Source organism: Triplophysa dalaica, chromosome 2, assembly GCF_015846415.1.
Source record: "Triplophysa dalaica isolate WHDGS20190420 chromosome 2, ASM1584641v1, whole genome shotgun sequence".
NCBI classification, from domain to species: domain Eukaryota; kingdom Metazoa; phylum Chordata; class Actinopteri; order Cypriniformes; family Nemacheilidae; genus Triplophysa; species Triplophysa dalaica.
Window position 1 is genome coordinate 495,380 of NC_079543.1, and position 19,621 is coordinate 515,000.

A 19,621-nucleotide genomic window follows, 5' to 3' on the forward strand; every position below is an offset into this window, starting at 1 on the left:
CGTGTGTGTGTGCATGTGTGTGTGTGTGTGTGTGATAATAATTGTAATGTGATGATCATTTTAGGGGTCAGACGGGCAGTCGGGTCCGAGAGGTCAGCCAGGAGAGCCTGTATGTATTTACACATTATCTCGTCAGAATGATCATTGGTGTAAAATCTTCAATCATGAGTTGTGTTATGTTGTGTTGTTTGATTGTCACAGGGTCTGGCGGGGTTGACAGGAACGCGGGGTCCACTCGGCCCTCCGGGACTGCAGGTGAGGCTAAAGAAGACTGTCAGTGATGCCACACTGACTTCTGCCACAGTTCCACTGTAAATATAATCTAATGCTGATACGCATGTTTGTGTGCGTGTGTGTGTGTTTGTGTGTGCGTCTGTGACACAGGGTGTCCGTGGAGTTGATGGACCTCAGGGTTCAAAGGGAAATCTGGTAGGTACACACTGATCAGGGTTGAGATGTGATGTCACACATGTGGATGTCACGAAGTCATAGTGTTGTTATGTGACATCACACAGGGACCCGCTGGAGAACCCGGAGCACCAGGACAGCAGGGAAACCCAGGATTCCAGGTACACACACATACACACACACACACACACACACGCACACGTACACACACACTTCTTGTGACTGGTGTGTCTTTTGTCCTGCAGGGTTTTCCGGGACCTCAGGGAGCGATTGGATTACCAGGAGAAAAGGTGAAACATCTGAAAACATGTCAAGATACAAAAGATGAAATATCACCTGTGATTGGTGTTCTTTTGTGACAGTGGGGGGGTTTCTGTCAGAATAATGTTCAGTGTGTTTGTTTCAGGGTCCACAGGGGAAGAAGGGAATGAAGGGGTTACCGGGTGTGGACGGTCCATCGGTGAGTCAGTTATTGAGGGAGAGAGAGAGTGAGAGAGTGAGTATACCAGTCAGTTATACTGACTGTTTCTTCTGTACACAGGGTCATCCAGGACGAGAGGGACCACCGGGAGAGAAAGGCCTGCCGGTGAGACACACAGAGAGAGAGAGAGAGAGAGAGAGAGAGAGAGAGAGAGATGTTATGTCAGGATTGCTGATAATAAAGTGATTGATTGATTTGAGTTTTGTGATGAAGGGTGCAACAGGTGTTCAGGGGCCTGTGGGATATCCTGGACCCAGAGGAGTCAAAGTACTGTTAATCATCCCCATCATCACATATATAACTGTGTGTGTGTGTGTGTGTAATAACTGTACATGTGTGTGTGTTTCAGGGTGCTGAAGGGCTCAGGGGACTGAAGGGCAGTAAAGGAGAGAAGGTGAGATCACATGTTCAAACTAAAACATCCAGAGATTCATCAGATTATATCATATCATCCCAACTGGAGATTATGTGATGATCGATTGATTGTTGTGTTTCCTGTTCAGGGTGAAGATGGTTTCCCAGGAGCAAAAGGAGAAATGGGTGCTAAAGGAGACACTGTAATGACACACACACACACAAATCATACATATATACACACACACACACACGTGACACACTCACAGCCGTCTTTGTGTGTGTGTTTGACAGGGAGACTCAGGAGCTCTAGGTGTGCGAGGTGAAGATGGTCCTGAGGGTCCTAAAGGTCAGAGTGGACCTTTGGGTGAAGCTGGACCGGCAGGCATCGCTGGAGAAAAGGTCAAACACACAACTTCAGCATTACCATTCATATCTGTCACTCTCTCCATCCGTTCATGACCCAACCCTCTTTCTCTTTTCATTCGCTCCTCTCAGGGGAAACTGGGGGTTCCTGGTTTACCTGGTTACCCGGGCCGTCAGGGTCTGAAGGTGAGATGAAGACGAGACGTTTGTGTATGTTTGTGTGTTGATATTTCTAATCGCTAATTAAAGACACAATGAATCAGCAAATTTCATATCCACAATTAAACATGATCTGTATCATAACTTTAAATTGCGCTAAAATCACCTTTTTTGTGGTCGCCTCATCATGCTCCTGCGCATAGTTTGACAAGCGACTCACGAGAGCCCCGGCCCATAGAATCCTCATAGAGCGTTCCCACCAAACGCGACTTGCGCAAATAAATCGGACGCTTAAACATTTTGAGTTTACACACTTCATTCGCGCATGAAATTCACTTCACAACAGGCGCAAATTGGCGTCGTGAGAGGGGCTTCTGTCAGGCGACTCCTGTCTCGTGTATATATATATATACATTGCTCAAATTGAGTAAAGAGCGTTTTTTAAAACCTACCAGATTGTCTGACCTCCTCACTCACTTTCTTACAAGCAAGATACTTTTTATTTCTGTTTTGATAAAAGTAAGATGTATGTACAGCTCCAGGTATCCACATACAGCAACAATGATTTTGTCCTCCATTGTTGTTTAGGATTTCTGCCTGCGCTCGATTGGTTAACGCAGTGCAGATTTTTGGCAGAGTTCAGATCTTTCAACTCGCGTGATTCGTGCGTCCCAGGATGTCCTATCGCGTCTTTGCATTGAAAAAGACTCGAGCTTAATGCTTCATTCGCGTTTGGTGAGAACACAACAACAGTCTTTACTGATTGACGATTGGCTCGTTTTACTGGGGCGGGACTTCCTGCGCTGGAGCGGCCATATTGAGCGGTGCATTCCTCACCGTTCATTGTAACTGCAGTGGCACATCTTGTTCATATTAAAGACTTTGGTTTTACTCTCAGGGTGCTGATGGTTTTCCAGGACCTGTGGGACTTCTAGGTGAAAAAGGGAAGAAGGTAACATTTATAACATGATGTTACAACAACATTTCAGACTGTTGACGAAAGCAGGAATATGTTAATATACTTTGAATGTTTATTTCAGGGTCCACCAGGTCCTGCAGGGACCGCCGGTCAGAGGGGTCCGAATGTGAGTGTCTCGTTAACACCATCATACATGTGTCAAATCAGTCCCACACAGTAAACCTGATGTGTGTGTGTGCGTGTGTGTGTGTGTGTGTGTGTGTGTGTGTGTGTGTGTGTGTGTGTGTGCGTGTGTGTATAGGGTGCTCGAGGAGGGAGGGGTGCAAGAGGTCCCACTGGCAAATCAGGAGAAAAGGTGAGAACGGTTACATCAACACTCACAGTTGGTCAGAGTATAGAATCAAGTCATAATCATCTGGTACATCAGTCTTCATGATTTATCATCATTATGTCATGTCATAATGAGAGAAAGAAGAATGAGGCTCCCTTTGTTTTAGGGGTCTGCAGGACATGACGGCCCTCCAGGAACCACAGGAGAGAGAGTAAGAACACACTCACACAGCAGATATAGTATTTGTGTATCGTGTCTATAGTTCATGTCATGATGATGTTGGTGTTTTAGGGGCCACAAGGACCTCAGGGACGAATAGGAGAGACGGGTCCCAAAGGGCCTAATGTGAGTGACGCTCATCTCATCTGATACAATCACACACAGTCTATGATTCATATAAACACACTCGGATGTGTTTGCAGGGGCCTGCGGGGAAGGACGGTCTGCCGGGTCATCCGGGCCAGCGGGGGGAGCCGGTGAGCAATAAAACACCAAACCGTTACATTCAATATCAATACACTACCGTGTCAAGAGATCATTGACATGTGAAGCGTGTTTTCTTCTGGAGTGCAGATTTGATGGCTTTGTTTTCTGTCAAAGGGTTTTCAAGGAAAGACTGGACCCCCGGGACCCACCGGTGTTGTTGGACCACAGGTAAATTCATTTTTTTAAATAATTTTTTTGCTTCTGTAAGTGTAATCCTTCACCAAAGATAGATGCTCTTATACTGTATACTGCAGTTTATGTGACACAACGTTCTCGGGAATTGCCCCTCTGCCCTGCTGTGGCGAGGAACCCAAACTCCAATGATTGATTAATGGAGAATAAAAAAACCTTGGGAGAAACCAGGCTCAGCCGAGAGTGCCAGATCCCCTCTGACGTGTCATAGCTGCACTCAGTGACCCCGACCAAAAGCCACCGAGCAAATATCCACGATCGACACCAGAAATCAGAGGAACAACCAGGGAAAATAGTAATGGCATGTTGTAACTTTATTCCTCTGTTGTCCGACATCGACCACAAAACAAGACCAAACCAGACCCACACAGCCCCAACAATTGAAACCCCCCAACCACAACCAACGAGCCCCCCCACTCCCCACAACACCCACCCAACAACCTCCAATCAGGGCCACTGAATGCAGCTATAACTTCAAACTGCTGTCATGTGATGTAAGTTTAGCATTAAATACCAAGTATTGTAACTTCAGCATTAATGTGACAAGTAATCCGTCTTTGCTCTTGGTTGGGGATGGAGTGATATGAGCTGGGATGGTCAGATGGTCGTATTACAGATGGGCGACTTATTTTTACAGTAAATACAAAACAAGGACCCACGATGGGGTAAAAAAAACAGGAACAAGAAATTAATATAAAAGCACTGCACAAAGACTAACTTAACACTAGACTAACAATAACTTGACATTAACTAAACTAAAGACTTACTAGACATGACAGAAACACATTTAGTCATTTGGCAGACTCTTTTATCCAAAGCGACTTACAGTGCACTTATTACAGGGACAATCCCCCTGGAGCAACATGGAGTAAAGTGTCTTGCTCAAGGACACACTGGTGGTGGCTGCTGGGATCGAACCAGCAACCTTTGATTTACCAGTTCAGTGCTTTAACCCACGAGACCACCATCACCTTAACACAAGCATAAGTAACAGATAATCCAAACAAACATAGCACAAGGCACAGAGACAACCAAACACAATGACCGACACAAGACAATGAAACATGAGGACTATTTAAAGGGGAGCAAATCAACAGTGAACAGGTGTGAGGCATGAACTGATTAACAAGCAATAACAAGACAAAAGGGGGTTAAACGCCGAAGAGACACGAGAAAGCACATGGCAAGCCAAAATATAAACAAAGCCATGTCTTTCTCACACAAAACCCAAGGCAATGCCATGACTCCACGAAGACCAAGAAAAAAATGACATGATTGTTGAATCAAGACAGGTGGTGGTGGAATTGCCTTAGATGGAGCAGGGGTGGTCAGTCAGTCTGCAGCTGTAGCTGGCGTAATCTCTAGGTGGGGATGAGCATATGTTGATCATCTGGACCTGGTGGATGGGCATATGAGGCGGAGGCAGAAAGAGAATAATTAGCGTAGCTGCTGTTCATTAACTATGCATTAAGTGAAAGCTTGGATGAAAAGATGTGTCTTTAATCTAGATTTAAATTGAGAGAGTGTGTCTGACCCTCGAATAGTATCAGGAAGGCTATTCCAGAGTTTAGGTGCTACGTTTGAGAAATCTAGGTGTTATAAAAAGTCCTGAGTTTTGAGATATTACAGAGTGTGATGGGTTGTAATGTGACAGAAGCTCAGTTAAGTAAGTAGGGGCTAAACGGTTTAAGGCTTTGTAAGTAATTAAAAGAACTTTAAAAAATCAATACGATACTTAACGCATAGCCAGTGAAGCGATGATAAAATATTTTATATAATATAATATTTTCTTGACCTGGTAAGAACTCTGGTAGGTGCATTCTGAACTAACTGTAGTTTGTTTATCGATGATACAGGACAAACACTAAGTAGAACATTACAATAGTCAAGTCTTGAGGTCACAAATGCATTTCTAAGGTGGAAAAAGGCTGTTTTTGTGATATTTGAGATTTGATTTTTAAATGACAGGTTGTCGTCTAATATAATGCCTAGATCTTTTACTGTATTTGTTGGAGAAAAAAGTGCAGCCTTCAATTTGCAGGCTGTAATCGGAGATATTCTGTTTACTTGATTTTGGTGCTATAAGTAATATTTCTGTTTTGCTAGAGTTTAAAAGAAGGAAATTACTAGTCATCCAATGTTTATGTCCTCGATGCACTCTGCCAGTTTGGATAGCTTAAAGGAATCATCTGGTCTTGATGAGATATATAGCTGAGTATCATCTGCATAACAGTGGAAGCTAATTCCATGTTTTCTAATAATGTTGCCGAGGGGCAGCATGTATATGGAGAAAAGCAAGGGTCCTAAAACCGATCCCTGAGGTAATCCATAATTTACTTGCGTGAGAATTGACGATTTCCCATTTAAATGGACGTATTGATATCGGTTTGTTAAGTAAGATCTGAACCCTTGTAAGTGCCTGTCACTGAATACCAGTATAATTGTGTAAACGATCCAATAGTATTTTATGGTCTACAGTATGGAAAGCAGCACTAAGGTCAAGCAGGACTAAGAGTGAGATGTTACCTTTATCTGAAGCAATAAGAAGGTCATTTGTAATTCTAACGAGCACAGTTTCAGTGCTGTGATGCGGTCTGAAGCCAGACTGAAACTTTTCGTGTATGTCATTATTTTGTAGGAAAGTAAACAACTGAGTGGACAAGTACGGGAGATTTGAAATCGGTCTATAGCTTCCAAGTTCGTTGGGGTCTAAGTTTGGTGTTTTGACAAAAGGCTTGATTACAGCCAGTTTAAAGGGCCCTGGTACATGTCCTAGATTGATTGACGAGTTAATAATGTTATAAATGGGCTCAATTGCAACAGGTAGTAACTCTTTTAATAAAGTAGTCGGAATGGGGTCTAATAAGCATGTTGTCGGTTTGGATGTTGCAATAAGTTTAATTAAATCTTTCTGATTTACAGGAGAAAAACACTTTTCTTTTTGGGTGATGGTTGATATTAATTCTTCAGACACACTTGGAGGTTTGGTTTTAGCTATGTTATCTCGTATTTTCTCGATTTTCTCTATAGAAAAATTAATTAATTCATTCCTACCAAGGTGCGGCGGAATAACCAAGTCAGGTGAAGTCTGTTTGTTTGATAGTTTGATAGCAATTGTAACTCAATTGTAAAGCAATTGTAACTCTAATCATTAAAATACAAAAAAGAGCTTTAAAATTCTACACACACCTTAAGAACAGCGACACAGACACACTCCATCACAAAGCCTTAAGTCATCAAGAGCTGAGCCCAGAGAGAAACCCCTTCATCCAACTGATCTCACAACTAACTCTACAACCCCAAACATGCCCAAGTCAACCCCAAACCCCAGCCAGACTAAACCAAATGATCAAAACACAAAGAGAAATATCTCCAACACTGGACAGAAGCAACAGCTCAGCAAAGTAAAGTGGAATGCTATCTGTCACTAAAGAGAGAATATAAAGTGTCAGAATAGCTCACAAGCGTATCAGACCCTAAACTAAGAAAAGTGTTGAGCATGTACAGACTCAGTGATCACCAGCTCACTGTAGAGACGGGCAGACACAGACACACATGGACACCGAGAGAAGAGCGACTGTGTCCACACTGCACACACAATCAAGTGGAAACAGAGCTGCACTTTCTCCTCTCCTGTCCCAACTACACACACATCAGAGAAACATTCTTCCCCCAGTTTACAAACTTACACAAAGACTTTGACCAGTTTCAACAAAAGGACAAGATCTCATACATACTGGGAGAAAAGTCAAGAAGCTCAAACCTGCTGCAAGATATGTCAAGTCCTGCCACGACCAAAGAACAACCAGCACAACACAACACAACACTGACAGGACAACACACACAAACTGACACTATCACCCTCATTGAGAACTTTAATTAAAACTCTTTTTCTGTTTATATTGAGATGTTTATATATATATTTTTACTTATAGACTTTTAATTTTATTCTATCTTATTTTTTATCTTAATCTGTATTTCTGCATGTTTATATTTAATCTTGTGCTTTGGCAATGTACATTTTTTTTATCATGCCAATAAAGCTCTTTTGAATCTTGAATCTTGTACTAAATAAAAACCTTGGATTGTTTTTATAAGTTTATTTTCAGGTTACGGAAGTGCTCGGCTTTTGCTGCTTTTAGTGCCTTTTTGTAACAGTTTGCACTCTCTTTCCATGCAATTTTAAAGACCTCTAATTGGGTTTGTTAGTATATAGTTTTCTTAGTGAAAGAGTGAAAGAGAGGTTGATTCTGGTGTTTGTGTTGTAGGGTAATTCAGGAGAAACAGGACCGATGGGTGAGAGAGGACACCCGGGACCCCCAGGACCAGCTGGAGAGCATGGTTTACCTGGAGCCGCTGGGAAGGAGGGTGCAAAGGTGAGAAAGTCATCATGACATCAGCGGTCATCCCCTGTGACTTCTGAAATCTGTCCTACTGTCACATCATACATGAACAGAATCCTGTGTGTGTTTGGTTCTCAGGGAGATCCTGGAGGTTCGGGAACTTCGGGCAAGAGCGGTCCACAGGGTCTGAAAGGTTTCCGTGGTAGTCGAGGAGCACCGGGTGCCATGGTAACCTATCACGTGACTCAATGCTGATATTACCTGTATGATGTGTGACCGGGATGTCACTGTCATGTGCTTTGTGTTGTAGGGGTCGATTGGATTGAAGGGAGGGGTGGGGCCTGTCGGACCCCCAGGACTTGCTGTATGTATCTACTCCTGTACAACATGACATATGAACATATACAAGCATGTGAATGTCAAACTCTGATGTGAGGAACTCTTGTCAGGGACCCACAGGTGAGCGAGGACCGGCTGGACTGGCCGGTGCGATCGGTCAGCCTGGACAGACTGGAACCATCGGTGGAGCTGGACCAATGGGAGAGAAAGGAGAGCCGGTAAGACACGCCTCCATACCTCCTCTGATGGATCACACTCTGTGTGTGTGTGTAACGTGTTTGTGTAACATGTGAGTCTAATGTGTGTGTAACATGTATGTGTGTAACGTCTGTGTAACGTATGTGTAACATGTGTGTAACGTGTGTCTAGTGTATGTAACGTTTGTGTGTAATGTGTGTAACGTGTAACGTGTGTAACGTATGTGTGTACAGGGAGACAAGGGTCTGATCGGACCTGCGGGTCAGGATGGAGAACAGGGTGCTGTGGGTTTACCAGGAGCTGCGGGACCTCCTGGACCCCCGGGAGAGGATGGTGATAAGGTGATGATGATGATGATGATGATGATGATGAGGTGTGTCAGTAAATCACTGAATGTTATCTCATATCATATGTTTATGTGTGTCAGGGTGAGACGGGGGCTCCAGGACAGAAAGGCAGTAAAGGAGATAAAGGAGAATCTGTGAGTGACTGAAATCACACACACGCACGCACACACAAACACACACACACGTGCAGTTATTTTAAAGTGTACATGTATTGTCTCAGGGTCCTTCAGGTCCAGCTGGTGTTCAGGGACCCGAGGGACAGCCTGGAGCTCCAGTGAGTGTTGCAGTTAAGTCACATGTTACTGTTAAACTGAATGTTGTGTTATGCTCACTGATGTGTGTGTTTGTGAGGGTGTGGACGGAGAGCCCGGGCCTCCAGGACAACAGGGCATGTACGGTCAGAAGGGAGATGAAGGTCTCAGAGGGTTTAAAGGATCCAGGGGACCGACGGGTTTACAGGTGACTGTTCTTCCATCATCACATACATCAGGATTGTGACATCAGCAGCCATGTCATGTGTGTGTGTGTTGTGTAGGGAATGCCAGGTCCTCCTGGAGAGAAAGGTGAAAGTGGACACTCTGGTCTGCTGGTGAGCTCATCTTCATCATTCATTCATTCATTCATTGTTGAGTTCTGAACAGATGTGATTGTATGTATATGTGTCTGTGTGTGTAGGGTCCTCCAGGTCAGTTCGGCCCGAGAGGAGCTCAGGGTCCCTCTGGCGGACAGGTAAACACACACTGTCACTTTCTCACACATGTACACGTACACAAACACTCATTTATAGACACAATGGTTGTGTTTCAGGGTCCTCCCGGTCGTCCTGGAGTGCGTGGTCAGCCCGGCGCTGTGGGTGAGAAGGTAAACCGTGCTCAAGTGATGTTCATTGATCTCATTGGTGCTCAGCCTGAGCGTCATGTGACTCATGTGATGATGATTGACAGGGTGAAGAGGGGGAATCTGGAGATCCTGGACCTGTGGGAGTCTCAGGGGGCACAGTGAGTCTGAAACATCTGAAACATCTCAATCTGAAACACGTCACGTCAACAGCAGCACATGAACAAGAATGTGTGTGTTGTCAGGGCGAGAAGGGCGAGATGAGTGAGAAAGGAGACACGGGACCACCAGGAGCTGCAGGTTCCCCCGGAGCCAGAGGACCTTCAGGAGAAGACGGAGCTAAAGGAAATCTGGTCAGTCAGTGTGCATCTGTTCAGACTTGAGTCGCTCTACAGACATGTGAAGAAATAATGCTTCTCTCTTGGTCTTCAGGGTCCTATTGGTTTTCCTGGAGATGCCGGAGCTCCTGGAGAGCCGGGTGTGAACGTGAGTGTTTATTTGTGTGATGTTGTGTATCTGATGTTAGATGAATGATGACGACACATGTTCTGTCTGTCAGGGCATCGACGGCGCCGTGGGTTCTAAGGGAGACAATGGAGATCCTGGAAAACCTGTGAGACATTCATTTCATTCTCATGTGAAGACGGTGTCATGATTGCGCGTGCTACAGGTGATGCTCTTTATTTGTGCTGATTCAGGGACCTCCAGGAGCCTCGGGAGAGCCTGGACCACTGGGAAGACCAGGACGACGAGTGAGTGTGTGTCTAATGAGTCACACATAATAAACTGAACATGTTTATATCCGTGTGTGTGTGTGTGTTTGTGTTTCTCTCTCTGTGTGTTCAGGGTCATTTAGGTCCTCAAGGAAAGGAGGGGCGTCCGGGTCTGAAAGGAGATAAGGTGAGAGAGATATTCTGACTCTGTTCATGGTGTTGATTTGAGATTCTCGTCATCACACGTGTTGTCTGTATTCAGGGTGCTCTAGGATATGAGGGCGTTCTGGGGAAGCCCGGGCCGGTAGGGGGTCAGGGGAACCCGGGGAAAAACGGACCTCAGGGACTTCCAGGAATACCTGGACCAGCGGTGAGCAGCGCACTTACAACAGAATTATTCTGTTTGATCTTCTGTGTGAAAGGAGAAGAATGTCACTTGGTCACGTTTTCTTTAAGACTTTCTCATTTGGGATGCTGTCTGTGTGTTTCAGGGGGAACAGGGTTTGAATGGACCTCCAGGGCAAACTGGACCTCCTGGACCCATGGTAACTCTTTCATATTTCATCTTTGATAGCACATCACTCATGTGATTGTAACATACGTGTGTGTGTGTGTGTGTGGTTAGGGCCCAGGGGGACTCGCAGGAATGAAAGGAGATCCCGGCAAGAAAGGAGACAAGGTGCATCATCACAACACACACATGTGACCTCATGCTTGATTCTGATTGGTCAGCTGTGACATTGTGTGTGTGTGTCAGGGTCATGGTGGTCTGATTGGTCTGATCGGTCCTCCGGGTGAGTTTGGAGAGAAAGGTGATCGAGGACTGCCAGGAAACCAGGGACCACAGGGAGTGAAGGGCGACGAGGTAAACACACACACACACACAAGCATGTACACAAACACAAAGTAGGGCACTCTCTTGATTTGTTGTCGTTATGCTAACAGGGTCCAAATGGACCTCTAGGATTCAGCGGACCACCTGGACCAGCAGGACTCTCAGTGAGTCTCATTCACGCTTATATAATGAAGCTTCATGTGAACAGCAGGTGTTCATCTGTGTTTGTGTGTGTGTGTTTCAGGGATCTATGGGACAGAAAGGATCTAAAGGAAACCAGGTGAGACACACACTGTCTTTTCAGATTTTTGTGATGATGTAATGTCTTCTCAACAGTGCTTATCGATTAATGTTGTGCACTTTAAAGGGCCCTATTGGACCGAGAGGAGACACCGGTCCTGCAGGACCCCCAGGAGCACCAGTGAGTCATTCACACACACACAAAGAGAGAGAGAGAGAGAGAGAGTGTGACAGAGAGAGAGAGATTTACAAAAGACTGAGGTTTGTTGTGTATACAGGGTTCTCCTGCAATAGGAGGGGCATCTCCTCTGGGATTGGATGGAAACAGGAAGAGGAGGAGACATTCTGATGTAGATGGAGCAGCTGTCGAGGATGCAGAGATGATGATGGATGATGATGATGATGATGATGGAGTGATGCAGGACGAAAGTGTTCAGGTGGAGGAGAAGAACATGGAGGAGGTGTTTGCATCTTTGACCTCTATGAGAACAGATGTGGAGGGACTCAGAACTCCACTGGGCACCTACCACAGTCCAGCACGCACCTGTAAAGAACTCTACATGTGTCACCCTGAATATCCTGACGGTACTCACTCTCTCGCTTGCCCACTCAGACTCTCTCTCGCTCGCTCACTCGCCCTCTCACTCTCTCTCTTTCTCTCTCTCTCTCTCTCTCTCTCTTTCTCTCTCTCTCTCTCTCTCTCTCAATTTCAATTTTCAATTTCAAGTGTGCTTTATTGGCATGACAATTGTTACAATGTATTGCCAAAGCATTTATAACATGTACAGTACATCTAGAACAGATGAAAAACAAACAATATACATCAAATCAAACAATACACATTTTAGAAATAACAAAACAAAACAAGAACATTTTGTATGTGTGTGTGTACATTTGTGAGCGCATCACTGATTGGTCGACTCCTCCCTTTTGTTATGGCAGGCATCAATGTATTGTGCTGCTAGTAAAACACAATCCTGTTTCTCTCCTAATAAATATTGGAGTTGTGTATTGTTGTCTAATTTCCTGAAGTCGGGGCAATTGATTTCAAATTTGGGATAGAATTTCCTTCTAATGTCCTGATAGTTGTGACAGCTGATGAGGAAGTGTTGTTCTGTCTCTACATCTCCTCTCTCACAGTATGGGCAGATGCGGTTCTCTTTAGGTAACCAGTTCTGTCGATGTCTCCCCTTCTCTATGTGAAGAGTGTGATTGCTCAGTCTGTATCTCGTCATTGTTCTTCTTAATTTATAATCTTTTACTGCGCTCAGATATTCTGCTGTCGTATAATTTCTATCTAAGGTCAAATAACATTCAAGTTTACTTTGTTTTCTTGTTGATTCAGTCCAGTAAGTCAGGTAATTTTCTTTTTGTACTTTTATCATGTGATTGGGTTGAATGTTGTGTATGAGTGTGTCAGTGTCGTGATGCTGAGTGTTGTTAGTTGTGTTAGTTTGGTTTTGTAGTTTGAGGATCATCTGAATCATTCTACTTCTTTCAGTGTTTAGTTCCTGGTGTTTTAGGGCTTTAAAGTGAAACGAGTTGGGGTCACTCAGTTTTAGATGTTTCCAAAATTTGATTGTTCGTTTCTGAATGCGCATCAGTAGAGGATATTGACCCAGTTCTGCTCTACATGCGTTGTTTGGTGTGTTTCTCTGGACTCTGAGGAACCTCCTACAGAACTCAGCATGTAAGGCTTCAATGGGTGTTTTGTCCCATGTGTTAAACTCATGGTTCAGGAGAGGACCCCACACTTCACTGCCATACAGTGCAATTGGTTCTAAGACTGATTGAAATATTTTGAGCCAGATTCTAACTGGTATTTCAATTTGAATAGATTTTTTGATGCTGTAAAATGCCCTTCTTGCTTTCTCTTTCAATTCATTCATGGCCAGCTTTAGGTTTCCAGTGGCACTTATTTTCAACCCGAGGTATGTGTAGTTTGAAACGTGATCAATTTTGGTGGCGCCAAGGGTGAAATTTTGTTTTTCCCTGATTTCTGGGTCTTTTCTGGAATGTTAATATTTTGGTTTTGCCAGTGTTAATAGTCAGGGCCCAGGTCTGACAGAATTTATGTAAAGTGTCTAGGCTTTGCTGTAGACCCTCTTGAGTTGGAGATAGAAGGACCAGATCATCCGCGAACATCAGAAACTTTATGTCTGAGTCATGTAGAGTGAGACCAGGTGCTGCGTTTTGTTCTAGGAGTTTTGCCAATTCATTAATGTAGATATTGTAGAGGGTCGGTGATAGTGGACATCCCTGTCTCACCCCCCTTCCTTGAGGAAAAAAATCTGTTTGTTTATTCCCAATTTTGATTGCACATTTATTGTTTTGATACATAGTTTTAATAATGTTGTATACATTACCCCCAATGCTTGATTCTAGAAGTTTAGACAGCAGACCTTCGTGCCAAATTGAATCAAAGGCTTTTTGGAAGTCTACAAAGCAAGCAAATATTTTTGTCTTTTTTTGATTAATGTATTTATCGATCAGGGTTTGTAGTGTGAAGATATGGTCTGAGGTTCTATAATTTGGTAAAAAACCGATCTGACTTTTGTTTATGACGTTATGTTCTGTAAGGAAGTGTATGAGTCTTGTATTAAGGATGCTGCAGAACATTTTCCCCAGATTACTGCTCACACAGATCCCTCTGTAATTATTTGGATCTGATTTTTCACCACTCTTAAAAATGGGCGTTATGAGTCCTTTATTCCATATGTCTGGGAAATATCCAACATTTAAAATCAGGTTAAATAGTTTCAGTATGGCCTGTTTGAATTTGTGACTTATATTTCTAATCATTTCATTAAGGATGCCATCTAGTCCACTTGACTTTTTTGCTGTCAGCTTCTCCATTTTATCAGTGAGCTCTTTTTCAGTGATTGGGTAGTCTAGTGGTCTATTTTGGTATTTGCCAATTATGGTTTCCATCTGGTTTAGTTTTTCATATATCTGTGTTTGTTCTGTATTCATGTTTATTTTACAATAAAGTTGTTCGAGGTGATTTTTCCAGGTGTCTCCGTTTTGAATAGTTATTGGCTCATGGTTCTTTTTATTCAAGAGATTCCAGTTGTCCCAAAAACTGTTTGAACGGATAGATTCTTCAATTGTTTTAAGCTGATTTTGGATGTATCATTCTTTCTTTCTTCTGAGTGTATTTTTATATTTCTTTAGTTCCTCGCCATAACGGAGACGTAACTGTGCACTGTCTGGTTGTCTGTGCTTTTGATTCGCAAGATGTCTTAAATTTTTTCGTATTCTTTTACATTCCGAATCAAACCAGTCTTCTCGTTTTTTCTCAAGAGGTTTTTTGGTGATTTTATGGTTGGATATTGTTGCTAAACAATCAAATATGTCATTTATGTTTTCTACCGCCGTATTGACACCATCAGCATTAGGAGAATATGTTTTTTCTGTGAAGTTATCTAAGAGTAAATGTACTTGAGGGTGGTCATTTGCGGTCAGGTACTGTTCAGTGCTGTTTTGAGACCATCTATAATTCTTTTTAAGGTTATATAGCTTACTGGGTTCAGGTTGTGGATGTATGTTTGTGTTTTCTTCCCTTTTTAGATATAGAATAGTTTGGCTGTGGTCTGAGAGCGGTGTTAGTGGTTTGACAATGAATGCTTTGAAAGAGAACAGATCTAAATCTGTGATCATGTAGTCAACTGTAGAGCAACCATGAGAGGAACCGTATGTGTATCGTCCTAGAGAATCTCCTCTCACTCTGCCATTGATGATGTATATACCCAGACTTCTGCAGAGCTCAATTAAAAGTTTTCCATTTTTATTGACTTGTGTATCAAAGTTATTTCTTGATAAATGTACACTGATTTGTTGAAAGCTTTGTCCAAATATATAATTATTACCATTATCAGTGGTGTAATCGGGTAAGGATCCTGTTCTTGCATTGAGATCCCCACATACCAACACACTTCCTAGGGCCTGGAAATGGTTAATTTGACTGTGGAGGGTTTCAAAGATGTTTTCATTATAATAGGGAGATTCAGAGGGAGGAATATAAAGGGCACATAAATATATATCTTTTGTAGTTTTGATTTCCAGCCAGACATGTGATTCTTCTTTTTTTATAAGTTGGATGTATTTATCAATTTCAAGCTTGTGCCAAATGATTGTTCCGCCTGAATCTCTCCCACGTGTAACTTTTTCATGTTTTTGAGATGATAGTGATATTTCACGATAACCTGGGGGACAAAAAGTGACCTCATCAGTTCTGCGCCATGTTTCTTGCAATATTATTATGTCTGTGTCTAAAACACTTTTCTTAAAGTCCAGGGTTTTGGTTTTACATCCCAAACTGGATGAATGTATTCCCTGAATGTTCCACAGTGTTATTGTCAGAGGTTTCATGTGTTTACAAACAATTTTAACAATCTTAACATTCCTCTATAATAGAACCAACCCGATTTAAACCCATTGAATATCAATGTTAATCATGTAAGTATACATAAAGGCTACTTTTAGCATACTGTTAATACTGTATTGATATTATTGTAATTCAAATCATTTTGTTATTTGCTACTCACTACTTGTCCATCAGCCGCGTACAGATTAAGTTCAGCATGTCTTTAATCTCTCTTAGATTGGTGCTTTCGGTGTCCTTTTGGCCTTTTAAGGCTGCAGCGTAGTTAAGTTGCTCCGGCCGTTCTGATCTGTGTGGGATGTGTTGTGGAATGGACATCTGCTCCGTCCTCGGGGCGTTTCTCAGTAGTGGCTCTTTTCTCCGCTGCTGATGTGGAGGCACAAGGTGTTGCTGTCGGTGATGGGGGACAGGGTGATGCGGGTGTAAAGGTCGAAAACGTGGTTGCTGTTGTTCAGGATGTGGGTACAGGGGGACAGGGTGACAGTTTTGAGACATAGGATGCTGTTGATGAAGTCTCCAGGGCACTGCGTGATAGCGTTCATCTGGATTTGGGGAGAAGACCTCGTGTGGTGATGTGTGGAGGAAGCGTCTCTTTTGCTGAGGATTGTTGGATTCTTTGTTGCTGGGACTGCCAGGGGTTCTGCCAAGTGCAACATCTTTGAGATTTTTGGCAAACACATTGACACAGTCTTTACGGAAGTGGACGTCGTCGTGAAGATTGTCAATGTTCAATGTAGAATGATGTACAAGGTGAACGTTTGGTATTCCGGCACATCCACGTGAGATGTCTGTGTTGACTCTCTGTATTGTGCGCAGGTGGAAATCAGTTCTGGTCAGTATGGTGGAGATGATTATTTTTGATGTTGGGAACGTCTGTGTTGCTTTAATTGCCACGTTCTTAACCGACTGTGCCACTCGCTCCTGTTGTGTCCGCAGGTCATTCGTTCCCACATGTATAATGATGTGACTGGGGTCACCCAGTTTTTCTTTGTCAAGGTGCTGAAGTACACTGTCTGTGTTTGGGCACCAGAGTTTTATGGTTTTGTGGTTTGGAAAGAGTTGTTTTTCATTGATGAACTTGCCGTTTGAGTCCATTAAAATGACTATTTCTGCCAATGTGTTCTCTTGATCCTGGGTTTGTTCAGAGGCATCAGTCTGTGTTGTTGGCGTGTTTGTCTCAGGAGGTGTCAGAAGTGGATGTGTTGATGGCTCAGTGTTATTTAAGTTGGATTGTATGGAGGACTTGTGAATGGAGGTCTGTTTTTTCAGGCTTTGTATTTCTCTGAGAGTCAGCTCCTCTCTGACACTTTTTAGCTCTCTGTTTATTGTTTCTCTTTCCTGTTGCAATCCTTTAATTTCTCCTCTCAGCTCTTCAACACTCGCTTTAAATTCTTTTTTCATCTGATGAAGTTGGTTTTCTCGATTTTTCATGGTCTCATTTGATGTTGTGTGTGATAGCATTAGTTCTCTGAGTTCCACCAGTTCCACCTCCTGTAGGGAAAGACTGTTCCGTATCTGAGTGACAGACTCCTCCAGCTGTGTGTCACAGTCCAAGATAAGCTCCTCCTCCTCCTCTAGCTCCGCCCCTGAGCTCTTGGTCTCAGCATGGCTGTCTTCTGTCTTTGCCTGTTTCTCAGTCTCTACCAGCGCTTTCAGACTGTTAAAGTTCTCCTGAACAGACTTGAGACATGCTTCATTCCCTTGAAACATTATGGTCCCGTTGTGGTAAATGTTTACGGTCATAAATGCTTTGCTGGAGTCTTCTTCTTCTTCCTCATGAATTTGAATTTGTCTCCCATTACAGATGCCGTGTTTTCTAACATTCGTGTAATATTTGCAGATGACTGTGTGCCAAACACTGCAGTGTTCCGTGTAGAGCAGCAGATTTGTGATTTTAGATTCGTCTCCTTTGTGAAAGTAATCAGCCATTAGAGTCTCAGGGTTAGTCTTGAGCAGGTGGTGTTTAAATGTTTTCTTGTCTTTGGCACTCTTGACTCTCAGTGGATATGTGATGTGTTGGGGGGGAGGAGTTCTCCTGCTGCTGTCTCTGTTCTCTCCATCTTTAACTCTCACTCTCGTTGCTAATTTAGCTCTAGTTAAATATTTATGTCTCTTTGTCGTATTTCTTCTTTTGTAATTATGAAAGTCATAGACATGAAGAAAACTTTATCTTGCCTGTTTGTTGATTGAAGTTCATTTCCGGTTGAAATGTGCTGTGTTGCTCTGTTAATACTCTCCTGCTGTTCTTATTCAAAATTGATTTAAAGAAAGTGTTTAAAAAATTTGATCTTCAGTTTTCTTCTGAGTTTCTTCTTTTATCTTCAATTTAATGTGGGCTTTGTCGGGTTTGGTTCAGTTTAGAGGTGAAACCCCTAAGAGCTGAAGTAAAGCATGACTCTCTCTCTCTCTCTCTTTCTCTCTCCCTCTCTCTCTCTCTCTCACACACACACTCACTCACTCTCTCTCTCACTCCTTCTCTCTCTCTCTCTCTCTCACTCTCTCTCTCTCTCTCTCACTCTCTCTCACTCACTCTCTCTCTCTCTCTCTCTCTCAAGATTCAAGATTCAAGATTCAAAGGAGCTTTATTGGCATGATAAAAGAAAATTTACATTGCCAAAGCACAAGATTAAATATAAACATGCAGAAATAAGATAGAATAAAATTAAAAGTCTATAAGTAAAAATCTATATATATAAACATCTCAATATAAACAGAAAAAGAGTTTTAATTAAAGTTCTCAATGAGGGTGATAGTGTCAGTTTGTGTGTGTTGTCCTGTCAGTGTTGTGTTGTGTTGTGCTGGTTGTTCTTTGGTCGTGGCAGGACTTGACATATCTTGCAGCAGGTTTGAGCTTCTTGACTTTTCTCCCAGTATGTATGAGATCTTGTCCTTTTGTTGAAACTGGTCAAAGTCTTTGTGTAAGTTTGTAAACTGGGGGAAGAATGTTTCTCTGATGTGTGTGTAGTTGGGACAGGAGAGGAGAAAGTGCAGCTCTGTTTCCACTTGATTGTGTGTGCAGTGTGGACACAGTCGCTCTTCTCTCGGTGTCCATGTGTGTCTGTGTCTGCCCGTCTCTACAGTGAGCTGGTGATCACTGAGTCTGTACATGCTCAACACTTTTCTTAGTTTAGGGTCTGATACGCTTGTGAGCTATTCTGACACTTTATATTCTCTCTTTAGTGACAGATAGCATTCCACTTTACTTTGCTGAGCTGTTGCTTCTGTCCAGTGTTGGAGATATTTCTCTTTTTGTCTTTTCATCATTTGGTTTAGTCTGGCTGGGGTTTGGGGTTGACTTGGGCATGTTTGGGGTTGTAGAGTTAGTTGTGAGATCAGTTGGATGAAGGGGTTTCTCTCTGGGCTCAGCTCTTGATGACTTAAGGCTTTGTGATGGAGTGTGTCTGTGTCGCTGTTCTTAAGGTGTGTGTAGAATTTTAAAGCTCTTTTTTGTATTTTAATGATTAGAGGATACAGTCCTCTCACTCACTCACTCTCTCTCTCACTCTCTCTCTCTCTCACTCTCTCTCACTCACTCACTCACTCTCTCTCCCTCTCTCTCTCTCTCTCTCTCTCTCTCTCACTCTCTCTCACTCACTCACTCACTCACTCACTCACTCACTTACTCTATCTCTCTCTCTCTCTCACACACACACTCACTCACTCTCTCTCTCACTCTCGCCTTCTCACTC

At 43.0% G+C, this 19,621-nt stretch overlaps 1 protein-coding gene across 2 annotated transcripts in view; it reads left to right on the plus strand.

Moving 5' to 3' along the window:
• Positions 1-19,621, plus strand: part of col5a3b (collagen, type V, alpha 3b) — a 52,088-nt gene that overhangs the window by 31,093 nt on the left and 1,374 nt on the right. For both annotated transcript variants that reach the window (XM_056767733.1, XM_056767740.1), the window contains 44 exons: positions 65-109; positions 202-255; positions 385-429; positions 516-569; positions 654-698; positions 815-868; positions 950-994; positions 1,103-1,156; positions 1,239-1,283; positions 1,393-1,446; positions 1,538-1,645; positions 1,742-1,795; positions 2,667-2,720; positions 2,809-2,853; positions 2,989-3,042; positions 3,185-3,229; positions 3,310-3,363; positions 3,441-3,494; positions 3,619-3,672; positions 7,965-8,072; positions 8,178-8,267; positions 8,350-8,403; positions 8,489-8,596; positions 8,810-8,917; positions 9,004-9,057; positions 9,144-9,197; positions 9,275-9,382; positions 9,459-9,512; positions 9,599-9,652; positions 9,731-9,784; positions 9,868-9,921; positions 10,006-10,113; positions 10,193-10,246; positions 10,320-10,373; positions 10,459-10,512; positions 10,607-10,660; positions 10,736-10,843; positions 10,965-11,018; positions 11,099-11,152; positions 11,231-11,338; positions 11,419-11,472; positions 11,553-11,588; positions 11,676-11,729; positions 11,827-12,133. In XM_056767733.1, coding sequence (XP_056623711.1) covers positions 65-109; positions 202-255; positions 385-429; positions 516-569; positions 654-698; positions 815-868; positions 950-994; positions 1,103-1,156; positions 1,239-1,283; positions 1,393-1,446; positions 1,538-1,645; positions 1,742-1,795; positions 2,667-2,720; positions 2,809-2,853; positions 2,989-3,042; positions 3,185-3,229; positions 3,310-3,363; positions 3,441-3,494; positions 3,619-3,672; positions 7,965-8,072; positions 8,178-8,267; positions 8,350-8,403; positions 8,489-8,596; positions 8,810-8,917; positions 9,004-9,057; positions 9,144-9,197; positions 9,275-9,382; positions 9,459-9,512; positions 9,599-9,652; positions 9,731-9,784; positions 9,868-9,921; positions 10,006-10,113; positions 10,193-10,246; positions 10,320-10,373; positions 10,459-10,512; positions 10,607-10,660; positions 10,736-10,843; positions 10,965-11,018; positions 11,099-11,152; positions 11,231-11,338; positions 11,419-11,472; positions 11,553-11,588; positions 11,676-11,729; positions 11,827-12,133 — 3,016 coding nt within the window. The remainder of the gene's footprint in view (positions 1-64; positions 110-201; positions 256-384; positions 430-515; positions 570-653; positions 699-814; positions 869-949; positions 995-1,102; positions 1,157-1,238; positions 1,284-1,392; positions 1,447-1,537; positions 1,646-1,741; positions 1,796-2,666; positions 2,721-2,808; positions 2,854-2,988; positions 3,043-3,184; positions 3,230-3,309; positions 3,364-3,440; positions 3,495-3,618; positions 3,673-7,964; positions 8,073-8,177; positions 8,268-8,349; positions 8,404-8,488; positions 8,597-8,809; positions 8,918-9,003; positions 9,058-9,143; positions 9,198-9,274; positions 9,383-9,458; positions 9,513-9,598; positions 9,653-9,730; positions 9,785-9,867; positions 9,922-10,005; positions 10,114-10,192; positions 10,247-10,319; positions 10,374-10,458; positions 10,513-10,606; positions 10,661-10,735; positions 10,844-10,964; positions 11,019-11,098; positions 11,153-11,230; positions 11,339-11,418; positions 11,473-11,552; positions 11,589-11,675; positions 11,730-11,826; positions 12,134-19,621) is intronic.